Source organism: Nyctereutes procyonoides, unplaced genomic scaffold, assembly GCF_905146905.1.
Source record: "Nyctereutes procyonoides isolate TBG_1078 unplaced genomic scaffold, NYPRO_anot_genome, whole genome shotgun sequence".
NCBI lineage: Eukaryota > Metazoa > Chordata > Mammalia > Carnivora > Canidae > Nyctereutes > Nyctereutes procyonoides.
In genome coordinates, this window is record NW_026575040.1 from 20,563,087 (window position 1) to 20,575,803 (window position 12,717).

The window sequence follows — 12,717 nt, forward strand, 5'->3', positions numbered from 1 at the left end:
GAGAGAGAGAGGCAGAGAGAGAGGCAGAGGGAGAAGCAGGCTCCATGCAGGGACCCCGACGTGGAACTGGATCCCAGGACTCCAGGATCAGGCCCTGGGCTGAAGGCAGGCACTAAACCGCTGAGCCACCTGGGCGTCCCAACATAGTGGGATTTTTAAATTAACAGCACTGGTAGATATTTTGCTGGACAGTTTTTATATCCAGAATACCTTCCTCTTTCTACCACCTCATGACTCAGTTTACTCACTGGCCTTTCTGCCTTTCCTGTCTTCTCATGTTAAAATTTTTCCCTCTTATTTTTTAAAAGATTTGATTTATTTGACAGAGAGAGAGAGAGAGAGAGAGAGAGAGCGCACAAACTGAGGGAACAGCAGGCAGAGGGGGAAGGAGAAGCAGGCTCCCTGCTGAGCAGAGAGCCCAATGTGGGGCTCAATCCCAGGACCCTGGGATCATTACCCGAGTCAAAGGCAGACACTTAACCACTGGGTCACCCAGGTGCCCCTTCTTCCCTCTTCTGACATGACCTACATTACAATATTTCTCACTTTTCAGCCTCAATATTACTGCCATTGTGAGACAGATGAATTTTTGTGGTAGAAAGCTTTTCTGTGCACCATATTTAGCAACTTCCCTGGCCTCCACTCACTAGATACCAGTAAGACAACCAAAACTCTCCAGATATTGTCAAATGTCCTTAGGGAGCCAAACTACCCCTGCTGGAAAATTGCCATGTTAGAGCAACTGGTATATATAACATCATGTTCAGTTTTGAATATATGCTTCAATGCATGAAACTTCATTCAGAGGTGATATTCAGGAAATATTTATAAAGTGAATACAGAATAAGCTGGTGCTTCACTACTGTAGTTCATTGCTAGAATAATAAACATGCTATTCTTATAAAATGAACTATCAGTTTCACTTGAGGACTTAATAGTTCTATATCCATTTTGGATCGGCTTATTTTCCAATCTTTGGAATAGAAAGAGAAGACAGTGTTTTTCCAAATTGATAGTTCTCATTTGAACTCTGTGGTTCATAAATTTCTAATGGGGGTCAATCTCTAGCAGTTTTTTCTTCTTTTTTATTACTAGAGAAAGATGACATCTAAATTTATTCCAAGACAAAGAAGAAGGAAATGAAGGTGAAAATGGGAGAGAAATGATAAAAGGAAAAAAGAGATAGGAAGGAAAGAAGTGAGCAAGACACAGTAGATTATACTATACTTATAAAATCTATTTAAGACAAAATTGATTTAAGGGATGACTGGGTGGCTCAGCAGTTGAACATCTGTCTTCAGCTCAGTGCATGATCCTGGGATCCGGGATCAAGTCTCACCATGGGCTCCCTGAGGGGAGCCTACTTCTCCCTTTGTCTATGTCTCAGCCTCTCTCTGTGTCTCTCAGGAATAAATAAATAAATCTTTTTTAAAAAAGATAAAGTTGAATTAAGATATACAATTTTGTTTTTGATTTTGATGTGATTTTTTAAAAAAACGCTTTTATTCCTGGAACAGTTTTTAAGCACATAAAAAGTGAAATGTTGGTCAGATATAAAGAAAACATCTGGGTAACCACCACCAGGTCAAGATACAGCCAACTGCCAGCCCCTCAGAAGTCCTTAGTTCCTACTCCCCAGAGAGAGCTGCTCTCTTTACTTCACAGAAATCCTTTCCTTGCTGTGTGGTGGTGTTTTACTGTGTATCCCTAAACACTGCAGTTTAGCTTTTGGAATTTTTACAAATTTAATCATTCAATATATATTCTGTAGTATCTGTTTGCTTTTATTGAACATTTTGTTTGTTCTGATTCATCCATGTTGTGTGTAACTGCAGCTGTGTAGGTGTATAGGTAAATAGGATTTCATTATATGAATATGCCACAATTTATTTTACTGTTCAGCTGTTAATGGACATTTTTTTCCTGTGACTTTTGTTATATGTGTCTTCTGGTACACATGCACACACATTTCTTTTGGATTTGCACCTAGGAGTTGAATTGCTAGGTCATGGGGAAGGCAAATCTTCTACTTTAGTAAATACCAACTGTTTTCCCATTTATGCTCACACCAAGATTGATAACATACATAGTTTTGTGTGCTGTGACATCTATGCTAGAAGATGGGCTGTGTGCATATGAGTATGTATACACACATACATGTATACCTATAAAAGTAAACCAAAGGTTTCATACACTCAAATTTCTGGGAATAGAACTGCAACTCTATATGATGTATTCGAATTACATTCATATTTTAAAGTCTGGAACATCTTGAGGGATGATGGATTCAAGTAAGTAATGTTTTGAATATTTCTGTATCTCTTGACAACCCCTCATGAGCTCAACTCTTTTTTTCCCTTCTCGAATTATCCCAAGATGTAACCTGGGTTAGCATAGCACATTGAAAGGAATATTTGTAGCATTTACTTGGGAACTCTCAGAGACCACAAAGACAGGTGAAGGACCTACCTAGTACATACCTTGGTATTAAGGCAAAGCACCTACCTTTGATATAGTTAGAAAAGTTCAAATATCCATGAAAAAACACAGACAAGTCTGGAGCATTTGTATCACAGGAACAAAAAATCTGTATGCTTTCTTTTCTGAGGATTCCTCATGAATGAAGACAGTATTCTCATATTCATTTTTATTATTTCTGTGGCACAATTTATTATGTTCTAGAGTTTGAGCTTGCATTTGGCTCTTTGTGACTCATACTGACATTTTCAATAATCTTTCAGAAATGCTGGATCTTAAATGCATATAATTACCAAAATATGATAAATCACAAAGCAACTTGAAAGACAGGCTGCTTACCAGTAATATCCTAAAAGCATATGAGGTGGGAAGTTTGCCACATGGAACAGATCAGAGTTTCCAATAAAATGCTTGTCTTTTGGTCCATTTCAAAGTAAAAGTTATAATTTCTTTCATGTAAAATGAGATTTCCCTTCTGGAAATACCAAAGCAGGAGATTTTATATTTAAAGTCAAGATTTGGGGAATTATCATCATACTTTGGAAATTACCAAGAGCAGCAAACACTACATCCATCTACTGAATTGAAGAGAGACTATCACAACTGTGGACATTCAACACTAGGTTTTTGAAGTTAGAATCACCAAGAGTCAACCACTCTATACAGCTTGAGTATTAAGCATATCTTAGTGTTATTGAAGTTATTTATAAAACTGTAATTCATGAGGGCTAAACATTTTGATAATTTTCTATTGCTCATAATCAATTCTTATTGATGACTTAATTTGTTGTAAATATTATTAATAATATTTTTAATAATCTTACATCGAATTTTAGTTGTCTGAAGCTTACTCTATTCTCACATCCAATGTGTTACTTACTCTGTGAGGTCTGAGTGTCTATGAATTTCTTTATCAAGGCATCAGTAGTTTGGGTATAAAGACCAAGAGCATATCTCAGAGACTGAAGATCTGGGCTTTTCTCCAAGAAATTCTTTTTCAGGCCATTTCCTCCGGCATGAAAGTATTGCTAAAAAAATAAAATAAAATAAAATAATAATAATAATAATAATAATAATGTAAGCAGAAGGATTCATAAAGAAGTACTGAAGGAAGGATTTTATTGCTGTAATAGTGATGCTTAAATGGGATAATACAATATGATCAATGTGAAATAGTGACAAAGGGATAGTCCTACAGTTTCCTATTACTAAGTCATAAACCTATAATTCAGGTCCCTCCACTATCTCTGAATTGATGCTTTACATCACAGACCCCAGCTCCCTAAAGCTTAAGTTTTTTCCTCTCATAAGCATATGGGATCACGAAGATGCAGGGGTCGGAAGGCTTACAGAATGACAGCTTTAGGTAACAATTGTCAACAATTGGTTATTGGCTTGTTTCCAGAACATAAAAAAAAAATATATCCAGGGCTGTCAAAATTTCACAAGGAAGGTAGTACCTGGTCACGTATTGTCCAGATACTAGGCCAGGTGCCCACTGCTCCATGTTCCCCACTTTAAACACACAATAATGCAGATATAGCCCAAACCAAGGATGCAGAGTGGTCTTTGAAAATGCAACATCCCATGAACCTTGTGTCTGATAAATGCAATGAAACATAGGTATTCTTTTGATATTATTACCCAATAAACTCAAAATATTACAATATCTATAACTAAGCTACTAAGGAAAATACATGCTCTTTAGTAATAAATACAGTCATTGAGAGTTGTTAGCATTTTTCATGCTGTATTATGTACAGACATCACTTGGAAGGCAAAATATATACAAATAGGTAACAGAACAAAAGATACTTTTTCCCAATTATTTATAGATGATCATATATTTACAGTGTACTTTTAAGGTTAGACAAATGGTTCTCCCTCTCTCCTGGTACTGACAGTACTAAACTATACGCTCACTGCAACCTGTGATCTAGGATTCTCACAGAATGACATATTTTGAGAAAGCTCAACAAATGATTCTGATGCACTCTCCTGACTGGCTATGTGTCATCTCTTTATCACACTCATTAAAAGTTTTGAGGTAAAACAATTCAATGAATTGAAAACTCATAAATATTTCAGTTTTCTCCCTAATTTCAAGGGGAGATACAGAAAAATATTCTGGGCATTTCTAGGTAGCTGATGTACTTTCAGAGTGTGAAGTAGAGAAGATTCAGGGCATAAGCCAGAGAAAGTAGGCAATGGGGATAGAATCTGAAGAAACACCCTTAAAAGTGCCTTCACTGATTCCAGCTAGGTACATTTTGAACACATGCTGTGCCGAAAGCAATCTGTGTTTATGATAAGGAGGCAGAGAAAAATGGCAAAAGCCTGTTCCTTTTTAAGAGATGATTAGATATAATACTTAAAATTGTACCTATACCTTGATCTTCCAAAAAATGTTAAAATACTTTCATATGCAGAAAGTAGTTATTTACGATGGTGAGTCCAGAATTGTTTCAGGTGCCTTGATGGATCCAAAAATGTGATAGCTCCTGACTTCAGGAAACATGATAAGATATTTAAGGTGAAACATATGAAACATATGAAATGGATGTACTGAGAGAGAAAAGTTCACCCCTAAGAGGGACGGAAGAGGGCTCCCTAGAGGTCTGTTTATGTAATGAACCAAGGAGCCATAAGATGAAATAACTCACCCTCATTGTATAGTGTAGCAGGGGGGTAAACTGAATCAGAAATAGGCACGATCCCTGGGCATGTGTGGGAATACATTTTGCTTCTCAAAATTTTCAGACAAGCCTCATTCTTGTCAAACCTGAGCAAAAGTGCTAGAAGATTATGATAAAAAGAAATACAAGAAAAACGTTTTGCTATCTTTCAGGACTATGGAGAGCTGTTAGGAAAAACTGCAACAGATTTTGAAAGGGACAAAAAACATGAGTGGGTGTTATGTCTAGTGTGTCTGCCTGGGTTATCTTTGTTTTTAATTGTCTTTGAGCTATTTTAAAACTATAAATGATAGAAAGTGGATAATCATGTAAATGACTCTTGTCCACAGAAATGCAAACTATTTTTGGTGGGATGCAACTCATTATCTTTTTGTGGGTAGATTCTTTTTGCTTCTATTTGTAAGTTGATTTCAGCTTTCCTATTGCTTATCCTTCTCTGTGGTTCTTGGAGTTCTCCTATAAGCTAGTTGTAATACTTTCACGGTATCCTCATTAATTGATGAGTTAAATAACATTTTTGACAAGTTTTATAACTGCGTGAATGTCACAATTCGACTCTGTTTTAAAAACTGTTCTTTAATGGTGTATATAAAGCACCATGGTGACCACATCCACGTGGATGGGCACAGATTTTACTGGGCAGTTTGTGAGGATAGAACTATGGGCTTACACTAACAGCATCAGTGGTGGGGTCCGCCTTCCTGCCTGTTAACTCTGCCCCTGTCCCTTAACAAATATTTATTAAATCTGCATTGTAAACCAGACCTTGTGCTGAATGCCAAAGACATGAAGCATCTTCATGCAGAGGTTGTTCTCAAAGAATTATAATCTAGTAGGAAATGTAACCAAAATGTCAATGAATGATTCCAATAATGTTGCAGGTATAAGAAAAACAGTTTGAAAATACAGATAATGGGGGCGGCAAACATTTCTAGTGGGAAAGGAGTCAGTAAAGGCTTCCAACAAGGTGTCATCTTTGGCGTTTATCCGTTTTTTAGCACTGCCATTTTTAAATTCATCAGCCGCTAGATCATCTGTGGTACAGAGAAAGAGGACAGCCCCACTTATGTAACCACGGGAAACTGTGGGAGTCTCAACTCAAGAAGAATTGAAGTCGTAGTTCTCATAATACAGTGCCTTGGTATAGTTTAAAATATACTGTTTGCTACATAACTCTGTTCTCATCACTAAACTTATGGGGTCTGGGAACTAGAAATTGCCTGTAGGCAGTAGAGGGTCTGGAGAAGTTGAGATGACTTTGTACCTCTAAAGATTCACAAGGTTCATTAACATGTGAAAGGCACTGGGACCCACTGTGGGAAAGAAGTCTGCTTCACCTTTCATTAACATACTTTTTTAAAAAAATTACTTGGCTTAAAAGATAAAATTATTTGGCTTCAGGACACCTATCACATATGACATCTATTACACTCAGGGGACTGAAGTGTTCCATGAGATATGATTTAGGAAAGCCTAGGAGGGAATAAGGTGACTAGACTTGATTAAGAATGGAGATATTTCTAAGGCTCTAGAAGACCTCATGGAAGAAGAGAATTAGAATCAGGCTCTGAAGGCCTAGATGGTGTATTTATTCTTGAACCCTCATAATTGTATAGATGGACATGTTTTTACTCTCAAGAGTATTATTTTGTAGGCCTCTGGGACATGGAGAACTAACATGAGGTGAAAATATAAACAATGAATGAGTTTGTTCCTGGGAAAAGCCTAAAGGCCCCCTAGAGTTTTTGTTTATGATACTGAACTGACTTGACTTTCTTCTCCTTTGTAGCCATCGGTTATTATGAGTCATTCTTCTAAAGGCTCTAGCAGGATCATAAGTGAACAGAAGATGTGTAAGGAAATGATGCTTTTTGTCTTTTGAGTGCATTGTATAATAGGAGACGTTGCAAGACAAACCCTGGACAGAAGTTAGCAATTTTCAGAGAGAAAATAAGTTGCAAGATCCTAAGAAGGAACTAGCTTCCATTCACTAAGCACAGATAAATAACACAGGCCTATAACAGAGCAGAGGAAACTTCTATGTATGCAAATGCAAACTTGATGAAAATGTTATTTAATGGAACCCTTTTCACACAGTGTTCAGAACCTGGGTGACCACTCTTGGAACATGGGTCTATTTATTTCACTGGCACAGATAATAAGAAAGGGGGCTGCAATTACTGCATAGATCTTGGCATTCGGAGATTTCACATTCAGTTTTGACTCTACAAGAGACCCTGAAGAAGCACAAGAGTAGAATTTGTATTTTGCTGAGGCTTAGGTTTGAAGGATATAAATAGGAAGCTAGTGTGTAGGAGAGAATGTCTTAGCTATTCAACAAACCCCACTATCCACAGCTCAGTATAGCCAGTTGATTTCTCTTGATTATAGTAAGCATTCAGTCAGGGGGATTATACACTAGAGAAGAATTTGTATATATGAGATTTTAAAGCCTTCTAGATTCCTTCATGCATATAAAAAGTGTTTTTCCCCATTGGTTCTAAACAACAACAACAACAAATTGAGACTCAGTTTCATGTTGTTCCGCTGCTGATAGCAGAGAAGCTCCAGTTTAATTTATTCTGATGTTTACTTAGATTAATACAAATTAGCAGAAAGCAATTAGCAAAATAAGTTAGGACCAGCCATTTTCTTTCAAGAAAGGGATTTTTATGAGAACTGCAGACAAATTGGCGGTTCACAGCCGTGAAGGATAAGGAGGTGAACTGGATGTCATTCTCTCTACCTTGAGCCCTGTCCAGGCTGATATGTTCACCATGTCTTGGACAAAGGCAGAAAGTTTTTAAAATGTAGAGTTGAGCCAAAGCTTGATGTATTACTTTGAATGCCAGAATGTGGCTTCAGAAAAGGTCTTGGCAGTCTGAAATCACAGGTCCACATTTACAGGATGGGATGACAAAAAAAAAAAAAAAAGGAAAAGACCTATATTTATGATAAAAAGTTTACTGCAAAGTACAGAATGGGTTACTGGCTTAATATCAGTAAAAAATTTAAAATCCATTAAGCTTCATTTTATTCTCAGATTTAACATGATTTAATAACATGACTGGGCAGCTACCAAAGATAATGAATTCTGATCATGTATCAATATACGTAGACAGATCAAGATGAAGGGTGTGATAGAGCAACAACATTCTCTGACAATTAGAACATAGGTGAAATATTATGGTCATTACAAATTTAATCCTAGGCTTCGTCGTTTATAAGTAATATGAAAAAGTAAAGGGCATCCAAAGGTAGAGGGCTAGGGTTTTGTAAGGTCTAGAAGGCATGTCATTCAATAAAAGGCCATGGATAAATTGGGGAGGCATGATAGCTTTCTTCAATGTATGAAAGGCTATCATGTGGAAAAGGAAGTAGAATTATATTTTCAAAGGACAGAAGGACCAATGCAGAACTAAAAGTACCAGGGAAACAGATACTAGTTTGATATAAAGATAGACAACTTTTCCAATAATAAGTACATCTTAAAAATTGAAGCTGCTACTTGTGACATAGTAAGGTCCCATAACTGGCCATCATTAAGTAGACTATAGGCCAACAACATTGTAGATGATGTCCTTCTATATGAGCAGGAAAAGGGAGTGGTTGGCTTATGTTTCGAATTATGATATTTTGGAATCTTTTGCCCCCCTTCAACTCTCTCCTTTTTACTTTATTCACTCTCTTTCCTCTATGCAATGTGATCTGTGCATAGATTAAGAAACTGCAGAGAGTATCAATCCATTCATTTGCAGAACAGGGGCAGAAACAACCACCCTGCCTGACTCTGGTATTGTAATCATGAGATGAATTACTCAATCTGGAAGAGCTTTGTGAACTGTGGCATTCTCCTTGTGAGAAGATATGCTTAATTGGCAGAATAACCGCCCAGACTTGAGCCCTGCTTTGTTTCCTAAGCACAGTCCTTGTCTCCAGCAATTTACTAGCTATTTATTTCTATGCTCCTGCCACCATATCTAACTTCATCGTGGCAGTAAAAAACAGCCCTCTTGCTTGAGTTGCTGTTTTTCGCAGTGAAACCATGCTTTTCCAACCTCTTGGTTGAAAACTCAGAGTCACATCACCTGTGCCCCACTTTGGGTTGCTAATTCCAGTGAGGCTCTCCTTCTTGTGTCATGAATATCCAGCTTTCCTTCTATTCCTAAAGCTACCATCCTAATGATAGTCCTCATCATACTATGCATTGAACTACTGTAACTGATCTCTGTGACGAAATCTTGAACTATTCCATACATTTTGCACATTTCTGTAAGATTTCCATGGCTAACATGGCAGTTTTAGTATGCCACATATTTACAAAATCATCAATGGTTCTTCTTTTATAGAATACACTGAGGTTGCAAAAGGATCTCCATATTTTCAATTCAAACACTTTCTGAAGCTTCATTTTACATGGCTTCATTGTCCAAACCTCCAGTTAAACCCAGACCATCAGGGAATAGTTTCATCACTGACTCCCAGCCCTCTGGTCTTGTGCCTTTCCATGAAGTTCTTTTCCCTTGATTATGTTCAAGTCTTTAATCTTCCTTCAAGAAAAACTATTGTCTTTCCTATCCATCCTGTGAATTCCCATCTGTCCTTCAAGAACATTCTTCTAGCTTTTCCTGATTCCTCAAACTCACACTGATTGTTCCCTCTTCTGAATCCTTACCACTTTTTATTTGTGCCCCTTAATTGGCATCTGTAGCCCGTTACATATCTTACACTGTTTTTTTTTCGTAAGTTAACATATATAATTATTTAATTTTTAATGTGTCTTTTTCATATTGGAAAAACAAAAACAAAACAGCACTGCTTCCCAGAGGAGAGTCTCAAGGAGCAGTCAAGAATCCTATGGAATTTGTGTCCTTATAGAGAAAGAATGCTGAGCACAGAAAACCAGAAGGCCAGAGGGCAAAGCCATAAGGACTTTGACTATTGCTTGGAGCAGAGTCAGATTTAATCATTAGCTTCACTGAGAGAGAATCAAGAGATTAGGGAAGGACTTGGGGGAAAACCTGACTGCAGTAGAATATGTGGGATCGTGGGTATAAGAGTAGAAAGAAGCTCATTCAAAAATAAACTAGTTTTCAGGTGATTTGATAATTACATTTATCAAGAGCTTTCTGTATGACAGGAGCTGTTTTAATTGTTTTACATTTAATTTTCAGACGTTAATTCCTTAAGCCCTATTATTCCCATAGGAGTGGACAGTGACTTACACATTCTAGTTTCTTTCTCTCTTAATCACTTACTATCCTGATACTGTAATCATTGCCAGTGGTATAATTCCCCATGTGGTTCCAAATATTTTGTTTACATCTGAATTTAAATATATATTCTGATATTTGCAGAGGCTTACACCCTAATATAGTGATACACCAGATTTAGTAATGTAAGGGTGGATGGTGAGGGAAGCTATTATTACATCTGAATGGAGGCTGAAAGGCCTATGTATAAGTATCATTTTCTTTATCTTGAAGAACAACCAGAGATTCTGTTCCGTTTATTATATTCTTCATAAAACTACAAAAATTAAAGCACTTCAGACCTGGTTGTGATTTGTGAGAAAAAAAATAGTACTGCCAAATTAAAAATCAGGATAAATATTGTCTGCATGCTTAGCAAGCCATTCTTTTTATAATCCCAATAAAAATTCTAAATTCCTCTAATTCTTTAAATTTGTCATATATTTGAAGAACTTTTGCAATCTATTTTTACTGACTGATGGGAACATGCTAATGTTTCTTTACAAGTTTGCAGGAAGAATTTTCTTCTTGGTTTCATGTACTATTTTGGTAGCAATTTCCCATCATCACATTTTTTTCCTTCCAATATCTTTATCATATTTTTGGAAAATCCATGCAGACAATTCACTTTGCAAACTTAGATATAATTTGCCTTTAACAACTAAGGTTTACTACTTTTTTTTAAAGGAATTATTTGATAAAATTTTTATAAATTATTTTCTACCACAACTGAAGTCCTCTTTTTACACATATCAGATAAAGATATGCTATTCTCTCTCTCTCCCTTTGACTTCAGTGTAAGTAAGTGTCAGCATTTTGGCTCCAACACAATGTTTCTCTTTTGTTCCTTACAATACTCAACCAGTCATGATCTGTTCCTCCTGCAGTACACTACTTGAAGTTTTCAGACTGACCCACCCCTTCTCACATTTCACTCAGGCTTTTCTCTATGGCCTTAAAATGACTTTCTCCCATGGTTTCCCCCATGTCAGCCTCTAAACCCCAAAACTCTCCTCTCCAGGAAGCTTTCCCCTAGATACAGAGAATATATCACCCTCTCTGCACTCCCCAGCACTTTGTCCACACCTCTTATTTTATCAGTTGTAGAGGTCTAAGTTCATACTTCTAGAGCAAGATTGCTCTTCTCTTCAGCCACCTCTTCATTGCTCACCCTATTTTCTACATATAAGCAAGCTCTCAAGTAATTATTTTCAAAATGCAATATTCCAAACTAGGTAAGTTATTTTGCTCTTCTCATAAGCAGCTGAATTTTAAATAATGCAAAAACTATACTTATAATAATAATAAAAAAAGATGCTAAGAAGCAGCCACCAAAATTGCCTCATGAATAATGGATAGCAGGATAGGGTAGGACCTCAGTCAGGGTAAGAGCCTTAGAGGCATAACATCACATATCTTGCTATTTTTCTGGAATCCAAATGATCAGAAATGGTGTTGTTTAGGATTAAATAAGCAATAAGTAAATTCCAAAGCTATATTTGAATAGATATACATACATAGTCCAAATTATCTCCTTTATACAAAGCAATTCAGATTTCTAGAAGGCCCCTAATTCACATGGTTATTGTTTTTAGGGAAATCTCTTTATTGTCCCTACACGATGTCAGACATTTGCAACACACATTGTAGAATATCATGTTTGGGTCCAAACAACAAGTATTCCAGGGCAATTTGGAAGGCTGGGCGAAAATAGTATTAGCAAGTTTTTTTCCTAGGTTTTTCAGTTTTCAAGCTTCATCAGAAAATAACCTGAGGACTACTCAAGACTTAAGAATTTCCTTAAGTTGTGATTCATGCTCAGGTCAAGAGTACCTGTTGTTGGAGAATGGTCTCCTGTTTTTCTCTGAAAGAAACTCATATTTCAGGGAACCCATAGCAGTCCAAGTTCTTCCTGGGACATGGGTCTGAGACTCAAAAGCTGAACAAGAACTAGGGTTTCCCTACTGGCCTATTAACTGACACATACTGATTAAATTTTTGGCTATCTGCCTCAAAGCTGTCACTGTTATATTTTCATTTTCAAATACTATTGATATGGTTGCTTGTTGGCAGATAAATGAATGAAATGTGTCAAAACCCACTCATGCTAGTTGTAGCAGATCACTATAATTTCTAACACGTGTGCCATAGTCTACCCTTTTAACTTACACTTGAAACCACGTGGGACTGGTATGACAAAATAGTCCAGTCCAATTAAAATTTTAGTATTTAAGAGAGTTACTATTTTCATCAATACTTGTGTAGGGGTTGGATGTTTTTAAATCATCTTT

General features: G+C 36.7%; 1 protein-coding gene across 2 annotated transcripts in view; it reads right to left on the minus strand.

The window, feature by feature from the left end:
* UNC13C (unc-13 homolog C) overlaps window positions 1-12,717 on the minus strand; it is a 546,797-nt gene that overhangs the window by 59,868 nt on the left and 474,212 nt on the right. For both annotated transcript variants that reach the window (XM_055319980.1, XM_055319979.1), the window contains one exon: window positions 3,359-3,506. In XM_055319980.1, coding sequence (XP_055175955.1) covers window positions 3,359-3,506 — 148 coding nt within the window. The remainder of the gene's footprint in view (window positions 1-3,358; window positions 3,507-12,717) is intronic.